Source organism: Macadamia integrifolia, chromosome 11 (assembly GCF_013358625.1).
Source record: "Macadamia integrifolia cultivar HAES 741 chromosome 11, SCU_Mint_v3, whole genome shotgun sequence".
Taxonomy (NCBI): domain Eukaryota; kingdom Viridiplantae; phylum Streptophyta; class Magnoliopsida; order Proteales; family Proteaceae; genus Macadamia; species Macadamia integrifolia.
The window spans coordinates 6,230,613-6,253,630 of NC_056567.1; the positions used below are offsets into that span (position 1 = coordinate 6,230,613).

General features: G+C 36.6%; 2 protein-coding genes and 3 long non-coding RNA genes across 5 annotated transcripts; 1 reads left to right on the plus strand and 4 right to left on the minus strand.

Moving 5' to 3' along the window:
* Positions 1-3,813: 3,813 nt before the first annotated feature.
* On the plus strand, positions 3,814-13,281 carry LOC122093193. Its single transcript, XR_006144385.1, has 4 exons — positions 3,814-4,701; positions 4,802-4,967; positions 12,734-12,826; positions 12,946-13,281. It is a non-coding gene; the product is annotated as an uncharacterized LOC122093193 (long non-coding RNA).
* LOC122093194 lies at positions 5,972-8,683 on the minus strand. Its single transcript, XR_006144386.1, has 2 exons — positions 8,549-8,683; positions 5,972-6,164 (listed from the first exon to the last, which is right to left on the minus strand). It is a non-coding gene; the product is annotated as an uncharacterized LOC122093194 (long non-coding RNA).
* A 443-nt stretch (positions 13,282-13,724) lies between the features above and the next one.
* LOC122093192 lies at positions 13,725-14,151 on the minus strand. The gene is made up of 2 exons (XR_006144384.1): positions 13,998-14,151; positions 13,725-13,913 (listed from the first exon to the last, which is right to left on the minus strand). It is a non-coding gene; the product is annotated as an uncharacterized LOC122093192 (long non-coding RNA).
* A 369-nt stretch (positions 14,152-14,520) lies between these two features.
* On the minus strand, positions 14,521-15,458 carry LOC122092873 (disease resistance protein Roq1-like). The gene is made up of 2 exons (XM_042663179.1): positions 14,921-15,458; positions 14,521-14,528 (listed from the first exon to the last, which is right to left on the minus strand). The coding sequence occupies exons 1-2, from the start codon at positions 15,456-15,458 to the stop codon at positions 14,521-14,523; spliced, it is 546 nt and encodes a 181-aa protein (XP_042519113.1).
* A 230-nt stretch (positions 15,459-15,688) lies between these two features.
* Positions 15,689-17,425, minus strand: LOC122092874 (disease resistance protein Roq1-like). Its single transcript, XM_042663180.1, has 3 exons — positions 17,339-17,425; positions 16,960-17,243; positions 15,689-15,983 (listed from the first exon to the last, which is right to left on the minus strand). The coding sequence occupies exons 1-3, from the start codon at positions 17,423-17,425 to the stop codon at positions 15,689-15,691; spliced, it is 666 nt and encodes a 221-aa protein (XP_042519114.1).
* Positions 17,426-23,018: the final 5,593 nt, after the last annotated feature.

A 23,018-nucleotide genomic window follows, 5' to 3' on the forward strand; every position in this document is an offset into this window, starting at 1 on the left:
TCTCATTCGCATGATTATGCATCATGTACAGTCTTTCTCAAAATTTTTTGCAACCCTAAGTGGCAGGTCATATGAAACTGAAATTATTAGAAAATAAGAAGGTTAATTGCATGTAAGGGCAGAGAGATTTTATTTTTATTTTTTCAAAATGAATTTTTCTATTTTTGGTATAAGAATGCTGAAAGACGAGAGCATTAGGAAAGTGCAGCCTTGGCCTGAGGCCCTGGACACCTTGGTTAACAAAAAAAAAATATATATATATATATATATATATACAAAATTTAGTGTACGAGGCAGTATATGATTTCGTGGTGCATAGTACACGTATATAAGCTTCTTTGTTCTTTTGCGCATATATATTGAGACACATCAGCTGCTCTTTGAAAATTCTACTGATCAAATTTTTACTGCGTCATGTAGCAACTAGCAAGTATCACTATGTTTAAAATTTTAAAATATGAAAAACTTTGAAAGAATTTTACTTTCAGTCCCTAAATTTTTTAATATTACTTGATAAACTAAATTGGCTTTCTACCTTCATTACATCTTAAAAAGTAAATTTTTATTTTCGAAAAACACCGGTAGATTTCATCGATACAAAAGCTGATCTCATTGGATTTGGTTTGTCTCCAATTTTTCATCCATTAATTATTTATCAATTCTTTATCTACTTGCAACATATGTCTTATTCTATTCCTCCGACTAAGACACAAACCTCATTTCAAATCTCAATTTTTCCATACAAAATTTCCACTAATCAATTTCTCTGAACGAATATGAAGATGGAGGGACAGAGACTAGATGTTGGGCAATTGGATCGAATGTTGTCATTGTTGGCAACTAGGAGCAAGTAGGAATATAGTAAATTGGTTTGGCCTAGTTGAGAACTCACTAATGGTTCATGGTTCAGATAATATGTGATGCACAATGTATTGGTTCCCAATTTAATGGTTCGATTTTCTATTTTAGAATTTTATTATAAGCTCGGCTTACTCGTACAGCTCATGGGTACTTGGTTCAATAATATGGTTCAGCTGCATTGTGAGGTGAGGACTTGTGGAATTATTTGATTAAATTATATGGCTGCAGGTTTCAAGTTTATTCAAGCATTATGGAGTTAAGACTTCATCAGCTTATGAAGAATGATGTCATTAAGCACTATAAAGTTTACAATTTCAGCCATTGTAACTATTTCTAAGTACGTGGATAGAAGTATGTGTACGTGGACAGAAGTATGTGTTTTTAAGTTTTGATGGAATTGGGTTCTTTTACTCGTGGACAGCAAGCCCTATGTATGGCATTATATGTTATACAAAGAGGTTCAACAAAATAGAGTTCAATCATGACTCTATTTTACTGAAACCTAAATTAGGCCAGAAATTGTAAAAGATATGGGTAAGCTTTGTTAGCAGTCCAATAGGAGTAGAATTTCTTTCACGCTGGTGTACATCTCCTACGCTTGCTGCTATGGTGTTATTGGTTCAACAAGGAGTTTAAACAATCTGATTTTCAAGAGGATTCTTTGATGTTATGTTTTAGTGTTTCATTGGAAAGCTAGATAGTAGTCAATTGAAGTGGGAGGTTTGTTTTATGTGCGTAAGCTGTTGCTACTCAATATATTATCAGAATTTGAAATAGAAAGTGAATTTTAAAAGGTGAGGATCCCTCGTTACTTGTGGACTGTTTCTATCAGAGAGACTTGTGGTTCTCAATCTCGATTTTGATACAGTATTCTTGAGTCGGTTGCTATTGAATACCATATAAGATTAAAGGGGTCGTGAGCCTCTACTTGCGCTGTAAAACCAAAGCAGAAAACCCTTGGGAGTCCTTTTAGAGAGAAATAGAGCAGGAAAGGAGAAGTAAGTTCGATGGCTGTCACACCTTTTCTTTATTAAGTGTTCAATAGAGATCTGATTGTGAACAAGAAAGAAAGGTTACTACTTTGCTGCAGTATTGATGGTTTGAGTGTGTTTTTTTTCTACTATACGTCAAGTAAACAATCATCAATAGGATTATAGAGGCTGTGGTAATCCATATCTGAAATCCCTATTTTTGTATTATAGAGTTTGTTTATTGTTGAGAAACTCTAGATCAATGATGTATTTGGTTAGGATTTTATTTTATTAATTTAAAAGTGTGAATCTAGCTAGTTGGGGCTTATCCAGAGTGTGGGGTTGTTGCCCTTGTCTGAGTTGCATCTCAGATTGAAGCAGGGAGTGTTCTTGGACTGTTGTAGCAGTTGAAAAAGTTGAGTATTAGAGAAATATGAAACCATATATGAGTATTCCTCCGTGGATGTAGGCATTCTAGCTGAACCACGTATATCTGGTGTCATTGTCTTGCATTTATTTTTTTTACATATATTTAAAATGCATGTTGTGCAGAGTGGTGGGCATAGTTGTTAAATTCGGATTTGGGAATTATTCGGATGAAAAATTATTCGGATTAATTCGTCTCATTAATTCAACGATTCGGTCAAAGTATCGGACAAAAAAGCGGAGATAATAAAATTCGAGTTCGGATTCAGATTCGGGAATTATTCATTTACAAAAATAAAAAGAGGACAAAAAATTCGGATGTTATTTTTAATATTTGCAATACTTGTTTCATATTATCTATCAATTATCATATGTCCACAACATACAAATGATATAAAAATTAAAATTTTAAATTTTAAAGATAAAAATATTATATTTAGCTCTTTTTATTTTTCTAAACTCATTTTCTATTATTCAAATAATTGAATTAGAGAAAGAGAGACTGAGAGGTGGGACTGAGCACAAATTCAGCTAAACCCATGTCACCCACCAATGCATGTTGACCTTAAAGACTAGAAGAGAGAATAACGACTATAAGATTTAGTCAAACCAAAGTGGGGTGAGAGATTTTTTTAATTTTTTTTAGTAAAAGTGTGAGAGATTACCTCAAGAAAGATAAGTTTTGTTGGTTTTTGTTAAAAAAATAAGAAAAGTAACATTAGGATTATAAATGCATTATAATCACACTATTTTCTAAAGGCTTATTGACTTATTAAAGGTAAAGTTCTTTTTTTTTTTTTTTTTTACATGGGATAGAATTCGGTTATTATTCGGATAAAATTCGGTTCGGCCGAATTATTCATGAATTTTAAAAAAGTCTATAAAATTCGAGAATTTTTTATTTGGTTCAGATTCAGACAGAATTATTCGTAAAATTCGGTAAAATTCTATTCGGCCAAATAATTCGGAGAATTTAATAACTAGGGTGGTGGGACACTGTTTGATAGACCCAGTTACATTGTGATGTGAGGTGGATATTTCGCTATTTACGTGATTGATAATTACTGAATTGTCGAGGCCAATCTAGAATTTATGAAATTTTAGAATCACTGATTCACTCTCCTCTCAGTGTCAACCTGAAAACATCATGGGAGAAATTAAGATTTTGAACAAAAAAAAGAGAGAGAGAGAGAAAGAGAGAAGAAGTCTGCACATAAGAAGAAGGGTTCCAGGCCCATTGAGATGTATATGGCTTTTCTAAGTAGGTGCCATACAAATAAAATAGATAGCAGGAAATGGCTCAAAAACACTACCCTCATCATGGAAATTTTCAAGACACTTTATTCCTTACTATGATGCAATACGTGAAATGATTAATTAAAAAAAAAAAAAATGCTTTTCAGAAAATAATACAACCTTTTTTTTTTTCTAAGCTCAAAGGTCCTGGCGAGCCACGCATTTAGAGGAGAGGATCTGTGTCATTTCCAAGGCACGCGGAAGCTGTCAAAGACTTTCCCCAATACACTAATAAGAAAAGCTACTAAAATCTACTTGACTAATTAAGGTAGGCCTCGTGGTCAGCTATTAATGTGACCGAGAAAAGAAGAAAACTCCTTTAATTAACCTATTCCTTCTAGCTAGAGAAAAGAGTTGTTTGAACATCTTATCTTCTAGCGACTGCAATTTCATGGCGGATTGGGCTTCATCATCCTCCTCTGCTGCCTCTACAACTGGATCCTCTAGTTACGATGTGTTTCTCAGCTTTAGCGGCCAAAATAATCCCAAAAACTTCACCGCTTTTCTAAACTTAGCTCTGAAAAACCGGAGAATCATTGTCTGTACAGACGATGAAAATTTGTGGACTGGAGAAGCCATTGGCCCTCCCTTTTTGGAGTGTTCCAAAATCTCGATCCCTATCCTCTCTGAATGTTACGTGAAGAGCAAATGGTGTCTGCAAGAGCTTGCTCAGATAGTTCAATGCCAAATATCCAACAACCAAAAGGTCTTGCCCATATTCTTCAATGTTGAGCCATGGCACGTTCGGCATCAGATTGGAAGTCTTGAAGAAACGTTTCAAGAACATGAGAAGAATTTAGAGCCCCACATCATAGAGAGTTGGAGGGAAGCTTTGAGAGTGGTAGGGAGTTTGAAAGGAGTAGTTATCGACAAAACTAAGTCTTCATCCCACAAACTTCTTCTAATGATCACATCCATACTTCGTATATAAGGGATGCATATTCCAATTTCTCATTAGTGTTTATTTCTGAATTCTTTCCATTACATCAAAAACTTATAATTTACAAGTTCTTATTTTTTGACTTGATATTTTCATCTTATTAGTTGTTGTTTTTGTTCTTATTGTGGTTTTTCTTTTGATATAAAATGATTGCAGGATCAAGCGGAGTTAGTTGAATTAATTGTTAAAAAGGTTCTAGGTGAATTGGTGAGTAACACACACTTGGCTAAATGTATTATATTTTTATTTATATTTATTAAATGTTGGCTTCAAGACTACGACTGCAACTTCTAGTACTTCATGGCAGGCAACTTTCGACGTGGTTCTCAACTTCAGGGGTGAAGGCACTCACAAAAGCTTCACTGGACACCTCTACCATGCTCTGAAAAGTCAAGGGATACGTGCCTTTATGGATAGCTATAAACTGTGGGAAGGAGAGGAGATTGGGTTGCAGTTCTCAACAAAATCAGAAGGTCCAAAATCTCTATTCCTGTCTTCTCTAAAGGCTATGCCGGTAACATATGTAGGATTGCAGCAAAAGGATTTATCGATTTACTTATTTTGGGAGGGGTTAGAAGTTAGGAAATAGGGGTATAAATTTAGCCTTGATAATTCGAAACTATCCTGAATCAGGATAGGGTTTGGGTTAATTTTTCTAACCCTGAAGGTGGGTTAGGGTTGAAAAACACTAACCTAGGTCAGGCTTGGGTTGGGCTCGAGTTGAGGCCGAACAGACCCGGCCCAACCCGGTCCAACTCAACCTTGATTATATAATGCATTAATTATAACATAGGTTGTAATATAATATATTATAATGTTACATGCACATGCCACTCACTTTTTTAATTTAAAAAATTCTTTACATTACATATTATAAAGTATAAATCCATCCCCCACTTTAATTTTTAAAATCCATTAGATTAATGTCTCATTTTTCATTTCACCCATTCTATACCAAAGTCAGTTCCATGTGACCAAAACCTGGCTGAACTGACCGTTTGGCACTATTATTCGTTATCAAAAATCACTGTCCGAGGATAGTACATGTAGATAGCAATTCTGGTAGACAAAAAGTATGATACGGCATATGATTTTAGTGGATTAATATTATAAAAGACAGTTTTTTTTTTTTTTTTTTTTTAGGTTCTAGACTGCGTATGGTAGTCATTCAGTTCCAGAAACGACATTTCGTGTCAAAAACAGAATTTTCAGTTTTCGTATCAAAATGTCGTTTTAAAAGAAAAAAAAGAATTGGTGTTTGGTGAACCTGTTTCAGTAACAATTACTTTAGTTGTTCACTTTTTTTTTTTTTCCCATAGAATAGAAAAACGTTTTTCTGGATGACTACCAAATGCATCCCTAGTGTTTTTGTGATTAGATTTTTGCTACAGTACCCTAATCCGTAAATGCCACCAAAATCACAACTAAAATCATAGTACATGTATAAGATTTGTAAATTTTACTCTACTACTGGTAATTCACTAAATGATAATTACCATATACCAAAATTCATTTAAATTTCGATCCCAGGTATTACAAGATTATAAATAATACATAAGGATAAATAATTGAAAATAAAGAAGTGATGTTCATCAACACGGTGTTTCACAGACACAAGCCTTAGCATTGCCACCGAAGTCCCAAGCCTGCCTCTGCACTGGTTCCACCATCTAAAAAGGGTGCAACAAATGAGGTGAGCTTCCACGAAGCCCAGTGAGGGGTAACACACACACAAGATATCATAACAATCCAAGAAAATGCAATAATATAAATATCCATGCCCACCCACATCAATATGAATGCAATGACATGATCCAATTATTATCAAACAATTCTAAGCAACAGTTTCTAAGTCTGAAGGGATATAAGTGCTACTACAACATAGGTGGTATCCTCAGTCATGAACGTACGTTATCAGTCCCCAAGGATACAAGCTAGTTACGAGTCAGGAGCATACTGCTCCCTACATGGCTACTTCGGTACCTGGTAAGCCCCTATTATTAACTCTCCCATAATACCACTACATCGAATCCAACATCGCATGTAAGTTATACCCATCACCGAATCTAACATCGCATGAGGGTCAGTCATAATGCCGGCATCTGCGTACCTCAGTCACCAAAAATCATCCCCAACCACGGACTGTCAAACGAAAGGATTAGCTAATACGTAAACCTCTATTAGCAAGGATTGTAGCACCAGGGTAGTTATCCTAACCCAATGCATTCTAATATGCCACAACATATTTCAATCACACTCAAACACACACTCACCCTGAGCATGCAGTGCCGCCGGCACCAACAGTTGGCCACCCTGCACCCCAGTCTCCACATATACACACACACTCACCTTGAGCATGCAGTATTGTCGACACCAACCATTTGCCACCCTGCACCCCAGTCTCCACATACACACGTGCGTGCACACACACACACACACACACACACACACACACACAAATGTACAACCATAATCCACATTCTCATACCACATCAACACTTTACACAAGGAACAAGATAATAATATGCAAAATTACATAATTCATCCACATATGAATTATGATACAAGCATTCCATAAAACCATACAAAATCCCCTCACCTCGAAAACCTGAATCACTGTTCATTAAATTTTTGTAATCGTGTACCTCACCGAGTAGATTAGGTCCCTAGCCAATTGAATGAATTTATGTTAGCATATATATATACTTAAATTATCCTCATTATATTCTCTAATTATGTTCCTAAACCATCACTGGAATATATGTTATATAAGATCACTAGCAGATGGGCACCGGTTAGTGGTGCTCTCGCGCCGTGTAGCCTTACCGCTTGACAGTTCTATTTATTGAAAATGGAGGAGTTTTTGGTAAATGCTCAAGCATAGGAAGGTCTTCCTACAATTCAAATGATTGGTCAAAAAGAGGGTCAAAACAATGTGCTTGGTGGTTTCTCCGGTGGATGCTCACTGGCTGGTGTGCAGACGTCGGTGAGTTCACCGGCTGGTGAAATTGAGAGGGGTAAAATCTCACTTTTTTTTTTTTGTATCTATAGGGTTCACCAGTGGATTCTCACCGGTGGATGCTCATCCACCAGTGAGTTCACCAGTGGATGGATCTGCAAGGTCTGAAAACCTCAAAATTATATCTACAGAGTTCACCGGTGGATGGTTCCTGCCTTCACCGGCTGGCCGGAGACCATTAACCATTGAAGTTGAAATTGGGGTTTTCTTGCCCAGATTAGCCCCATAGGCTTTGTGGCCCCTTTGCATGTTGGTGGGAGTGTGTTTTTTTCAATGGGGTGTCATTTCCCAACTCCATTCCTCCCTTCTCCCTCTTTTGTATATCCCTCTTTTGTATAGTTTACAAATTTGGTTTTGTAATTTTAGGGTTGATTTTCATGTAGAGAACCCTCACACACTTTACTTAGCTTAGGTTGAGTGAAATTAGTGAGTGGATCAACATAGGGTTTCAAGATACACCCAATTTCCCCAATATACAAGTCTATGTTAAGCTAAATTGGGGAAGACTTAAGTTGAGCTCAAGGAATGGCTCATGAAATCACTCCCACACCATACATAGGTTTAATTTCATTTTCCCCAACCTAAATTTTTAGTAGAATGGTTAGCTATAGAGGATTTGGGAAAGGTTTATTGTTCTGGGGTTTATTTGCCCGAATTGGGATTTTAGATTTCATAGGGGATTGTCCATACACTCAATTGTGACCATTCTAACCTTAGTTTAGGTGCAAGATATCTTTTCCCCAACCTAGATTTAGGTTAGGATTTTAGGTCATAGAGGATTTGGGAAAATTCACAAATCCTACGATTTTGGGTTGCCAAATTTTGGGGTTTTTCATATGGGAGGTTTCTCACATTCAATATGAGTGTTTAGCTTGCTTGATTAGGTCCCTCACACCAAAATCCCTCATTCAATTTGTAGATTGGGTATTTGGGTAGAGGGATTTTGATTAGGATTTTCCCCAACCTAGCTTAGGTCAAGAATGGGGTATGAGAGACAGAGAGAATCATCTAAATTGTAGAGAGAGAGGAACTTACCTTCAATGGGTAGGTGTTCGCCTTTTTCCCATCTTCTTCCTCCTCCCTTGCTCTCCACCTTCTTCTTTCTCCTTCTCCTTCCTCTTCTCTTAATTTGGTGGAAATGAAATGAAGTAAGAGTTCTATTTATAGCCATTTAAGTCCCACTAAGGGCTTTTTGAAGAATTAATGGGTTTTTACCCAATACCAGGTTATTCCGCTATTCGGCACCAACGACCTCACTTTGGGATGTCCAGCCACATTAATCAACTCTCAAACATATTGTTCCATCAATATGGATGGGTTTGGGGTGCACGATCGTGAGGTCTCGGGTCCCACGGCAAAATAATCCGAAACTTGCTTGTGCACTCACCGTATGGTGTTCACCGGTGGATGCTCCATCAGATGGTGACATCAGTCAGTGATGGCTGAACTGGTCCCCTTTATGTGGAAATGGATTCTTAAGTTGAGTGGGGCCTTTTCAAGGTGTTTTCAATGTGTGGGCCCCACCTCTTGGTATATTTCATTAATAAGGTTTAGGCAAATTCTCTTCAATGGTAGAGTACATACCTTAACTCCTTCAATGGTTTGTGGTCCTTCCATGCAATGAGCCGGAGAAATCCATAAGTTACTAGTGGTTGTCACTTGGGTTACATTGCCTATGTCTAAAATTTTAAATTTGCCCGGGGTTTTAGGCATGAGTGTAACAATATTTGTCACATGATTAAAATTCAGTTCTCTTCCACCATTAAAATCTTTCATTCTGATAATGCCAGAGAATATCGGGATACTCACTTTCTTGGTTTCCTTCACAAAAATGATACTATTCATCATTGTTCTTGTCTCAACACCTCTTAACAAAATGGCTAGGCCGAACATAAACATTTTCATATATTGAATATTGTTCGTGCACTACTTTTCTCCTCATGTCCTGAACGATTTTGGGGGTAAGCTTCCCTCACAGCAGTTCATTGTATCAACTGTCTGCCGTCACCTTATCAACCGTGTACCCAGTCATTCATGATTAGCCTCCGTTTGAATGCTTATATAAAACTCATCTTGAATATGCCTCTCTTAAAGTTTTTGAGTGTGTCTGCTTTGTTCTTCTTCAACCTCATGAACACAAAGTTAGAGTCGCATTCTCGTCTTTGTCACTTTCTTGAGTATGGCATTGAACACAAGGGTTATTGATGTAGGGATCCCATTTCTAATTATCTTCGCATCTCTCGGCATGTTACCTTTTGGGAGCACCGCATGTTTTCATCCATATATTCCTTCCACACCTCTGTTACTTTTTCCTCTCCATACTTTCTCAATAATACCATTGACCTCTTTCTTGATGACTCCCCTGAAATTCCATCTAGCGAACTCATACAGACACCACCACATACGTCCCCGAATTCAAATGTACCTGGTCTATTTGAAGGTCCCCGAGTTCTTCTACACCTCTCAAGCCCTCTACCTCACAACAAGACTCACACCCTACTCGTCACTCCACCAGGGAGAGAGCATTACCTGTTCGTCTTCGTGATTATCATTGTTTTTTCACCATTAGCTCTCTCCATGAGCCTCAAACCTATTGGAAGCATATTCTAATCCTCTTTGGCAGCAATAATGAAAGAAGAACTCCAAGCTCTAATTACAACTCACACTTGGGATTTGGTTGAATTGCCTTCTAATAAAAAGGCCATTGGATGTAAGTGGATTTACAAAGTTAAGACACATTCAGATGGGTCCATAAAGCGTTACAAAGCACATCTTATGGCAAAGGGATTCACCCAGGAATATGGCATTGACTATGAATAGACCTTTGCTCCTGTTGCCCACCTTACCAGTATTCGTAATTTGCTAGAAGTTGCTATTGTTCGCTATTGGCCATTATTTCAGACGAATGCAAAGAATGCCTTCTTTAATGGAGTTCTTGAAGAGGAAATATATATGTAGCCACCACCAGGCTATGATCATCCTCTTCATCATGTATGCTATCTACGTCGAGCATTGTATGGTCTCACAAATAGGCACCTCGTGCTTGGTTTGCGAAGTTTAGTGGCACTAATAATCAGTACTCCTTTACACCGAGCACATATGATAATGCACTTTTTTTTCATTGATCTACAAAAGGCACCATTCTTTTACTCTATGTGGATGATATGATCATTACTGCTGACGTATCTGCTGAAATCTGAGAACCAAAACAGTTCCCTCACCAGCAATTTGAGATGAAGGATCTTGGATCTCTTAATTATTTCTTGGGTCTCGAGGTCTCCTCTGGGTCTGATGGATACTCTCTTTCTCAGGCCAAATATGTAACTGATCTCTTATCTTGTGCTGGATTGACTGACAACAAGACTGCTCCTACTCCTCTCGAGCCAAATGTCTGGTTGACTCCTACTGATAGCACTCCTCTTCAGGATGCAACTCTCTACCGACAGTTAGTGGGGAGCCTTGTATATCTCACAGTTACTCATTCTAATGTTGCTTATGCAGTGCATTTCGTCAGCCAATTTATGTCTGCTCCTCGGTCGGTGCATTATGCCATCGTACTTTGTATTTTACACTATGTCAAAGGCACAATTTTTCATGGTCTACATTTTTCTATTCACTCCTCTCTAGAGTTATGTGCCTATTTTGATGCTGATTAGGCTGGAGACCCCACTGATCGACAATCCCTATTGGCCACTGCTTCTTCTTGAGCGATTCTCTTCTCTCTTGTTGCAGAAAAAAGCAAACTGTTACATTTCGCTTCAGTACAAAAGCAGAATATTGTGCCATTGCAGATACAACCTCTGAACTTCTTTGGCTATGATGGCTACTCGAAGACATGGGCGTGACACACTCCAGTGCTACTATTCTTAACTGTGATAATAGATATGCTATCCAGATTACTCATAATGATGTCTTTCATGAACGCACCAAACATATAGAGAATGATTGTTACTTTGTTCGTTAACATCATGTTCGTGGTACTCTTCACCTCGTACCAGTTACATCATCTTATTAGACTATCGATATCTTCACCAAATCTCATCTGCCTAATGTTTTGTCAATCCAGTTTCCAAACTCAAGTTGGACCAACTCTCCCACCTTAAGTTTGAGGGAGGATGTTAATATTAGTTGTCAATATTGACTATATACATGGTAATAAATGCTAGCATATGGTAGCTTCAACTGTACCAGTGACTTTCATGTATAACTTCATGTATAAATGTACTACCCCCTGTAATGAAAAGCATACATTGATTTATAATCTTCCATCACTTCTAACGAACCTCACAACCATTGTTTCATTTTATTCATTTGTCGACCTCACATAAGGGAAAGGTAAATGGCTGGGCATAGAAATTTATTATTATTATTATTATTATTATTATTATTATTATTTTTGGGTGTTGGGGGAGAGCACAGAGGTCGTTGGAGAGGAGCTACGACATTTATTGAGAGTTGTTATGATTCAAGTTCTTTTCTTTTCCTGCTTGGGGGAAGACTGAAAGGACTCATTTTTTAGATGGAATTGATCGTAACTTTGACTTTTCGTTAACTTTAAAGTCACCAAATTAAATAACTTGATTGTTCTAAAAAAAAAAAAAAAAAAAGAGACAGGTCTGCTTTCGATAGTGACCGCGACGTGTTTTCATTATCTATGGTTTCCTGGAAGGCATGCGGGAGCTGTCTAGTACTTTCCCAATCAACTTGGAGACCAACAAAGTCAATGAACTCTCCATTTCAAGCTATATGTCCTTAATCGGCACCCAGTGCTGTTCAATACAAATCAAGAGCTAGAGTTCCTTGAACATCTTATCTTCTCGGCAACATGGCGGCACTAGGCTCTGTTTCCTCCTGGTTCACCGACTCCGCAGCTGTATCGTCTAGTTACGATGTGTTTCTCAACTTTAGGGGCAAAGATACTCGCAATAACTTCACTGCTTTCCTTAACCAATCTTTTTAAAGGATTATGATTGGTTTGTTGGGAAAACAATGAAATTAAAGTTCGGATTTTAAAATCATAGGTTCCAATCACCTATTCTTTGTGAAGAAAACCTACGACATTGAAATCAGTTAATAGGAATTCATGGTAAAAATTATTACCTTTTGGAGGTTCATGATTGGTTTTTTTTTTTTCTGGTACAGGTTCATGATTTGTTCAGAGATTTTTACTGCTATGTTTTGCCTTTATTGATTTTGACCTACTTTTTGTTGAAAAATTAGTTACATCCAAACTCGAAGTTTGAGGAGCTAATGCAAATGGTGAAGACTTTCAAGGAATTTGTCATCAATTCCAGTAAGCGCATTACGAGCCTGGTATGCTTGCTTTCATGAATTTTTATAAGGGAAGGAATCATTTCAATTTCAATTTCAATTTCAATTTCAATTTCAATTTTAACTTCGTCAACCATGTACCTAATAACATATTTATGCAGGAGACGACCATATCTCATCGAGAAGCTAGGATAATCAGGCTCGAGGAGGCAATCGTAGGACGCGACCAGGAGATTAAGAGGTTGAGGAATGAGGTGGCTAGTCTCAGGTTGGGACCTTCGCAATAGGAGTTGGTCACCATGAGTTGATCCGATAGCTAGAAGAGTGTTTTCTCTCAGAGTTTGTCCTGTTAGTTCAAAGTTCTCTAGATGATCATGATTCATGGAATAACACTCAAATGTAAACTAGTCTCCAAATGGATGATCTTTTACACAATTTGCTTCAAGGTGTGTTACTACTCATCTACTCGGAAACTAATTCACATTTTAATCTATCTTGTGATTTGGGTTGCAGGGTCTGGATTTGAGTACTGAAAATAAACAATCAAATTCATTAGATTTTTCACCAAAATTCATTTCTGAATTAATTGTTACTTTCATTTGTTAACAGCATCTCCATCATCAAAACAGAAAGAAATTTTCCTTAGCTTGGATTCAATTACTTACCATTTTATGATTCTAGTCTTCACAATCATTCACATCCATGATCTAATTAATGAACTTACTTTGAATAACCAAGTATACTGCCTATGGCTTGCTACCAATGCTCATGGCAGATACTTTGGCTGTGCAAGGAGACCTCTTCGAGTGGTTCATACATAAAACAGTTCCTGGTCTTATACCACTAGAGATTATTACCTTTCTTGGTCAGCAAGAACATTCCCTAGGCCCTCATGTTATAAGAATCACACCACTAAGAAAATCCCCCATAAAACTACGCATTTACGTTATCAAGTCCATTAAGTATTAACTAACATAAAATATACCCTGCTACTGAGATATAACAAGAAGTAACTAAGAGCAAATGAGTATATATATATATGAATTCTATGTTTTACCATTTTATACCACAAAGGATGCATCCACAAACAGCAACAAAGTACTTCCACAATCCTCTTCATTTGGCTGCTCTGTTTCACATGAAATGGAAATCATCATTGATTGATCAAACTGATGTGTAGAAAAGGACACCTCTTAAACTCGAGAGGACTTACTCTTTCAATAGCCCTCATCCCATCTGCCTGATCTTCAGGAATATTATTGAATAACCCCAACATAGGAAGAAGTTCTGATTAATCATTGAAACATCGCTCCTCCGGATTGGACAATGTGAAGAAATCTGTAGCCTTTCGCTGGTTAGGTTTCTGGAACAAAAAGCTTCCAGAATTTTACTCTACAATTGGGTGTCAAGTCATCCAAAACTTAGCAATCAAATGAGAAAAGAAAAAGTCAAATGTTATACCTTATTTTCATCTTGAGGCTGAAATTTCAAGCTTGTTTAATTGTGCTAAATGATAGATCGAGATGAACTAGTCTCTTATAATAAAAATTAGTTGGTAGAATATCCAAAGTAGAAGTATTCCATCTGAACCATTTTAGTGCAGAAGGAAGGCATGAAAAGTCTACCATGAAACTTTTTGGATTAATGTTGAGGAATCTTAAATTGGACATCCTCTCAAAATTTTCACCAGTTAAATGAATCGGTAAGTCAAAGGAATGTCGATTCCTTCTACTCTGTCAGTTCCCTACAATAGAAGTAATCCAAATTGAAAACACCCAAAAAAAAAGAAAAAGAGGGAGAGAGAGAGAGCAAGAGAATGAGAAAAAAAAAAAAAAAAGGATGAGTAGGGATAAGGCCCTTCACCTGTCACTTGGAGTGCCTTAGTGGTTGTTGAGTGTGTCTACATCATTGACCAAAAAAAAGTATAAAATGTCAAGCATTGTTGAATGCGCTATGCTTTTTTTCTTCATAGTTACAATATATATTTTGTTATAATGTCTTTGAATTCCTAGCCACCCCACCCCACCCCACCCCACCCCACCCCACACACACATAGTGTTATGATCTTAGGTGTTACCTTGTTTCCTTCTAAGACCTCCAAGACGTCGTCGTGAGAACACAACCTACTACACTTACCTGGCTCTCTAAAGCTTTCTTTTGAAACAATTCCCCTTCCCATGTCTCGAAGTTGATCATGCATCCTCAAGTAGCAACCACCATCCTCATTAGATTCAAATTTAATAAGGTTCCTGTTTATAAGTCTGTGCATTGCTGATTTAGGATAAAAGCCACAAGCTTCCCAAATGGAAATTAAAGTTTTTTTCTCCCATCCAATGAAAAAACATGCAGCATCAAGAAAAATGGCTTTCTCGTAATCACCTAGATTATCGTAGTTTATCTTCAAGCTTTCATAGACCTCCCTAGGAGCATTTTCTCTCAATTGTTGAACTATACTTTCCCACACTTCTTTGCTTCTTTCATATGATAGGTAGGAACCCAACACCTCTAGAGTCAAGGGCAAGCCTCCGGAATAACTTGCTATAGCACGTGAAAGCTCCATATACTCTTCAGGAGGTTTGACATTTCGAAAGGCACGCAAACTAAAAAGTTGAAGAGATTGGCCTTCACCCAATTCTTTAGTTCGATATATTTTACCTTCATCAATTTTAGCCATATTTAGAATATTCTCATCTCTTGTTGTTATAATGACCCTCCTTCCTTGACCAATCCAATTTAGATCGATAGCTAAAGCATTGAGTTGGGAAGGATGATCCACGTCATCAAGAATAAGAAGAACATTTTCTATCTAAAGTCTTTCTTTTATCCACTCTTTTCCTCTATCAACACTCAATATTTCTCCCTGAACTTTTCTTTTGGACATACTATAGATAAGTTGTAAATAAACTAATCCATGTCGCAATGCTTCTTCTCTGATGTCTTCAAGAAAGCATTCTGATCAAAGCTTTCAATGATGCAATTGTAGAGAGCCTTTGCAATAGTTGTCTTCACAATGCCACATATGCCATATATTCCAATAAATTGAACATCTTTGGAACCAATATTTAGTAAATATAGCAGATTCTTTAAATGGGAATCTAATCCAATACGGTAATTAACATCACTCATTGAGAAAATGTTGTGTATGCATGTTTCTTTTAAAACCCTTTCAACAAGAAGCTCAACCAGCTTTGATTCATCCCTGCAATTATTCAGTGAAATGAAAATTTTAAGTTTTTCAATTAAATGAAAATCAATAATTAATTATGAGAAAAACTGATATGTTAATATGAGCAAAAAATTGAAACATGCATCCCTATCTAAAATGTACTCAATGTCGCAAAATATACACATCATTAAAATTATTTGAAACTAGATTTAATTTTCTTCGCTTTTTTTTTTCGAAATATATAAATGTATACCTGATGCAGCAATGAGGACTTATGAAAGGAGGAGGAAGAGGGGAGTTGGCCAGGGCAAGGACAGCTAAGGGCCACACGATTTTGCTTTGATGGGATTTAGTAGTTTCTATTTGCAATAGTTTCTATTTTCAGTAGTTTCTAATTTCAGTTTTAGTAACTAGTAGACTTTCTATGTTTTGAAAGTTTCTAATTCCAGTTTTTAGTAACTATTTTAGTTTCTAAATTGTAACCTCTCCTATCAAAGTTATAAATAAAGAGGAGGGCTCCATAAGCCTCCACGGTTTTATGAACAAAAATAGGTTGCTACTGTTGCTCCCCTGTGAGACTCTACTGTGTGTCTAATCACAGTGAAGGGTTGATGTTCGATCCGACAACTCCTTGCGGTGGGGAAGCCCAGGAGGATCTTCTTCAAGTAATCTTCTTCTTCAAGGTTGTTTTTCAAGAGCTCTATTATTGATCATCGAACCAGGCTTGGTTAGTCTAACTATCCTAGTCTACATTAATACCCTTTTTGCAGACCTCATGGCATGATGTGAGAGAATTAAGTGATGTTATGTGGTAGCAAAAAATATGATCACAAAGAACACTACGGGTAGAAAGAAATCTGATTTGGAAATCTAAAAATGAGTTCCATAAACAAATATTTCCTCTTGAATCCTACAAAATAAACTTTGTTTGGACCTTAAGATAAGGTAAATGACTATTTCTTTTTCTCTTAATAAAAGAGGGAAAAAAGAAATCTGAAATGAGACTTACCCATTTTCGACTTCTTTGAGAACCCATCCCTTCAGATTCCCTACCTGTCTCAAAGCTTCCTTCCAACTCTCCACAACACCAGGAGCGAAATCAGAGGGATCAACATCGAAGAATATTGGCAGAATAATCTGACCGTAGTGTCTACGGCAATACAACATCTGGGCAAGTTCCCTCAAGCACCATTTGCTGTTGGCATAGCCTTTAGAGAAGTCTTGCAGAGAAGATGCTGAAGGACCTCTTCTCTCCTCTATTACTTGGTTTGTAGTCGCAGTATGTGTGGGGAACTGAGGCAGGTGAGGACCGTGAGGTATACATTTGAAAATTGATTTTTTTTTTTTTTTTTTGGGTAACAATTTGAAAATTGAAATTACTCATTTACGTTTCCAACTACATGTGGAGAACGACGAGCCAACAGAGGTGCAGAGAAAGAAGTGTTGGATGTTGTTGGATCGTCATCTGGACACATGCGATCATTTAGATAACTATAGGTAAGACTTGTCACCGCTCGAAAGATGAGCCAATGGGTACGACTTGAGCAATCACCACTCAAGAAAATAAGTGACATTATCTCAAACACGTTCAACAAAAAAAAAAAAAAAAAAATTGGTGAATTTTACAGCTTTTTTTTTTTTTTTTTCACCTCTTAAATTGTGTGCCTCTTTAAACTACATGGAAGATCATCCATGTAAAAAACTTTTTCGTATTGAATTGATAAATTTTGTTAGCTTAAAAAAGAGAATCCATTAAAGGGATAAGTACTTCACAGTCCAAACTAGGTAAGGCTATCTTAATAAGCTTTGTAGTTATGCCATGTGATTATGTGGAAATTCTAAATATTGGATAGAAAGTGATACATCTGAATTGCTTAATTATCAATTATCAAATTTTAGACCCAACTTCTGTCAAATATTCTCACATGCATAGAATCATACATATGGAGGAGGATGAGTGGAGGTCACATTAGTGGTGGAAAGGCAAATTAAAGAAGAAAGGGAGGGAGTGTAAACTATGATTATGTTGTTTTAGATCCGCATGACCAAATCTTTGTTAAACATATTTTATATAGCTGAGAGAGAGTGTGTGCATTTAAAGCACCCATTAAAGGCACTCATGGAATAGTAGAAGAGATAACATTCAAACCATTGTGCTACATATATATAACTTTTTTTTTTTTTTTTGGCTGTGATATTGTGACATTTGTATACCAGGAAAATGTATTCACAAGTTTTATAGATCAAATATTTACAAAATTTAAATAAGGAATTGGATAAATGATATCTCTATATGTGCATTTTGAACTTATAATGTTCTTTTAATTGCTTTTTTTCTTATTCCCAAAAATTCTGTATGTTGGGATAAAAATAGTTTTTAAAATTATTTGAGAATAATTTAACATTATATCATCATCAAAAGTAATATGATAGGATTTAACTTCATTGAAAAAATAAATGTTATATTAAAAGAGAAAATAAAATATAAATATAAATTATTTGACACTTACAAGGTTGTCAATAAGAAAACCCTTTTACATATCAACTACACATATCTGAAGGAGTGAGGACGTGGAAGGGCCAACATGTGGCTAAGTCTGCCACCTTCCTACCATTTGATAAAATACATGACACACCACAATATGTAAGAAGCATGCCGCGACCCTTTGTTACTCGTACTGGCTGACGTTGAACTTGGTAAAAATGAAATAGTTGAATAATCTAGATGGGGAGGGAAATTTCCTTCCATGCCCCACCACCCCTAAGATTTTCCCACTCCTGGGAATTAGGACCATACTAATTTTTTTTTTAACACAAAGTTTAGTACAAATCCAATTTGATTTATAAAATTGAGAAAACTTCACAATCATTGTGAGTGTGATCTCACAACAACTTCGGAAAATAATTCAGCAAAAACAAAAATGGCAGATTTTTGTTTTATTTTTTTGACAGAAAAGGAATGAAATTAAATTAAGTGAAAAAAGTTGGTAGTCAATGTCTTGGTTGGATATCTTAAGTTTAGAATGATTGGTCATAGCCATGTGAGCCAAGCAAAACATAAGAAGGGTCACATCGTTTGTAGGCCTAAGGCAAAATGATGTTAGCGGTAAAAGACTATAAACATTTAAAAAAGGGGGGGACTACGTTTCAAGGGTACAAAGTGTTGTTTCTTTCAAAAAATAACAGTTCCAATTCCTCCAAGTTGCTCCATATTTCTCCAATGCTCCAACCATTTGTCTTCGCTTGCTTCCATCCAAGAAGAAAGCCCCTTGCTTCTGCTTTAATAGTTTTTCATCTTAGCAAATAATTAGCAGATTATAAGACGCATTTCTCTTCATAGATGATGCACTTAACCCCCTGAGATATATTTTCAACTTTATTAGAAATACTAGCACAGAGCATGTAATGACAGATTCATTTTGGTTAGAGATCACTTGTTGATGTGTAGTATGGAGCATTGATCGATCCATTGCATGGCTGGGAAAAGATAGAATGAGGGTTTGGTTTAGCATTATTAAAAGTAACTTTATTTCTGTATCCAAATAAAATAGCATGTGACGAATTTTGTTTTTGTTTTTATTGCATTAAAAGGCTAAAGGATATCATAATATATAGCATTAACAAGCCAATCTGGGCAAGAAAGAAAATATGAATCAACAATGATTTTGAGCCCAAAATTGGCCATAGAATGAGCTACTGTATTGACTGAACGGCAAATATGTCTGAAAGAAACAAAAGAAAAGGAGGAGGCTAAGTGTAATATATCCTCAATAAGAGGAATGACTTCAACTGTTGGGCTCCTCTCCTTGATCCCCTTAATCATCTCTAAGATGTCCAATTCGATACCAAGACGATCAATTCCTGTTTTAATAACAAGAAGCATACCATTTTTAATTGCTCTTGCCTCAAGCTGCAAAATGTTGGTTGAAGTATCAGAATAGATAGAACCTACAATAAAATTACCAGCATCATCTCTAATGACAGCAGCGATAGAACTTTGATTCTTTCTTGCACTAAAAGCAGCATCAGTGTTAAGTTTGAAAGTGCCATGATGTGGTTTTTCCCATTTAGTTGGACTTGTTGAGCATTGTTTGGGTGATCTGCAATTCTAAAACGAAGAAGTTGCCAAGGCTTCTTCAAATTCTTAGAGATGAGAAAGGGCACGCTCAACCACTTGTTGAGGAGATTCTTTGTTGCCTCTGAAGATGAAAGAGTCCCTTGATTTCCATAACTCCCAGCTGATAAATGCCACAATAGAATCAATTTTGTCAAAATCATGCACTTGTTTAGACTTAAGAAACCATTGCTCAAGCCAATTAATGAAGCTTTCATGGATCATGACATTAGAATGAAGTGAAAGGGGGGGAGCAAACCATGCAGCTCTTGCAAATGGACATTGAAGAATAAGATGCATGGTGGTCTCTTCTTCTTGTTGACATCTTGGATAATCAGCCTCCATATTCTGTAGATGCTTCTTGAGGTTGCTTTAACATGCAATGGTATTATGGCAACATATCCAAAGAAAGTTGCGAAGCTTTGGAGGAGCATAAATTCTCCACAATCTTTTCCAAAACTCCTTTGGCTTTCCACTATCATTAGTAGATGCACCTTGTGGCGACCTATCATCATGAGATTTAAAGAGATGATAAGCTGATTTAATAGTGAAGAAGCCATGCTTATTAGGGGCCCAAATCAACTTATCCTCTCTGGCTTGCATTGGAAGAGGAATTTGCAAAATCTGATGGGCTCCATGAGGAAGAAAAAATTGATTGATAATATCAGAATTCCATGTACAGTTTTGACCATCAATAAGGTCAGCAACCTTTTGTAAGAAGCAAAAAGGAGGCTTGGGACTTTGAATTATCCCATTAGGAAATCCAGAAACCCATCTAGGCTTGGGACTTTGAATTATCCCATTAGGAAGTCCATAAACCAATCTATCTCTCCATATGTTGACACTTAGACCATTGCCAATCGACCAAGAAACTCCCCAAGAAAGAAGGGAACGTCCACATAATATGCCTCTCCATGCCCAGGATGGATAATTACCAATGGATGCTTGAAAAAAATTTGTGTTAGGAAAGTAAAGACTCTTCATAACTTTGGTCCAAAAGGAGTTTTCACTAGTAATCAACCTCCATCCCAACTTGGCTAAATATGCCATGTTTTGAGCTACCAAGTCTTTGAAGCCAGCCCACCATCATCTTTGCTTCTAGTAAGCTTTTGCCAACTAATCCAATGTGTCTTTTAAACTCCATTCTTGCCCCATCAAAATTTTGAGATTGCACTTGAAATTAGGTGAAGAATAGATTTTGGAAGCTTGAAGGCGCTCATGACATAGTTGGGAATGGCTGTAATTACTGATTTAATTAAAATTTCCTTACCTGCAGGTGATAGAAGTTTTTCCTTCCATCCATTCAACTTGCTGAGAACCTTGTCCTTAATATCTGCAAAAATATTAGATTTAGATTCGGCAAAATCACTAGGAAGACCCAAATACTTATTCTTCTCTTTAGCTTCACTACAAGGAAAGATTTGCATAATCTCCTCTTTCACCAAAGGTGGAATATTTCTGCTGAAGGTGAAACAAGATTTATGCAAATTGACTGCCTAAAGCTTTGTAATATTTTTCAATTATATGCTTCCAATTATGGAGCTGATTTCCTTGAATTCTCATATAGAGGAGACTATCATCAGCAAAGAATAGCCTTGAAATCATTGGACAATTCCTTTTCATTCGAATTCCTTCTATAGCTCCTTCATCAATGGCCTTAGATATCATAAGAGCAAGCGCATTCTCACAAATGAGGAAAAGAAAAGGGAAAATAGGATCTTACCTAATTCCCCGAGAAGGAATAATACTTCCTTTTGGGACACCATTTATCAAAATTGAATATCTCACAGTTGTTACACATTGCATGATAAGATGGACCCATCTCTCACATAAACCCAGCTTCTTCAGAACACCTTGGAAAAAAGACCAATCCACTTGATTAAAAGCTTTTCGCATATCTATTTTAAGAGATGCCAATAGCTTTTTTCTTTTCTTTTTTCTCCAAAGAAAGTGAAAAACTTCATAGGCGATCAAGATATTATCAGTGATTGATCTTCCCTTAATAAAAGCACTTTGGGTGTGGTCTATAATGTCATTTAGAAGAAGCTTCAAGCGATTAGTGAGGATGTTAGATATCACCTTATAAGCCACATTGGTTAAGGCAATTGGTCTATACTCACTAATGGATTCAGGAGACTTTCCCTTTGGGACTAAAGTAATGTAAGTCTGATTCAAATGTTTCAAGAGAAATCCAGATATGAAAAAAGATTGAACCGCCTTAATTAAGTCATTTCCAATAATGTTCCAAAAATTGCGGTAAAACATACCTGAAAGCCCATCTAGACCTGGAGATTTATTTGGATTGATTGAGAAAACTTTTTTTTTGGATCTCCTCAGAGGATGGGATCTCACATAGCCTTGCTTTAGTAGCATCGTCTATTTTTGGCTGAATTAGATCTAGGACATCATTCATATCTTGAGACGATTCAGCTTGATATAAATTATTGAAATACTTAATAATTTTCATTTCAATTTCTTTAGATTCTTCCGTCCATTGACCATCCACATTTAGTCTCCAGATACGATTATTTGTCCTTCTTTGAATTTTTGTTTCATGGAAGAAGGCAGTATTTTGATCTCCAACCGTTAGCCAATTAATTCTAGATTTTTGATGCCATAGAAGTTCCTCCCTCTGAAGCATTTCATCCAAGTTTTTCCTAATTTCTTCTTCTATTGCATGATTAGTTGATGATGTTCTTCCCTTTTGAATCTCCTCAAGTTCTTGAAGAAGTTTCCTTTTTGCATCTTGAACATTACCGAATCGAGTCCAATTCCATTGCTTCAAAATAAATTGACATTCTCTAATTTTCTTACTTTAACTTGAACATTGCAGATCCCTGAATATCCAAACTCCATGCTTTTTGAACAGCTTCCTGACAAGTGGGGTCTCTGATCCAAATTTTTTCAAATCGGAATGGTCGTTTGCCTTCTGTTCTTTTTGGATGACTGTCAAG

Excerpts from the sequence above, each read along its gene's own strand:
- LOC122092873 (XM_042663179.1), bottom strand. The coding sequence starts at position 15,458 with ATGGCTAAAATTGATGAAGGTAAAATATATCGAACTAAAGAATTGGGT.
- LOC122092874 (XM_042663180.1), bottom strand. The coding sequence starts at position 17,425 with ATGTGTCCAGATGACGATCCAACAACATCCAACACTTCTTTCTCTGCA. Across the intron at positions 17,244-17,338 it reads CTCCACATGTAGTTGGAAAC|TTCCCCACACATACTGCGAC; the intron begins GTAAATGAGTAA and ends CACCTGCCTCAG. Across the intron at positions 15,984-16,959 it reads CTCAAAGAAGTCGAAAATGG|GGATGAATCAAAGCTGGTTG; the intron begins GTAAGTCTCATT and ends GAATAATTGCAG.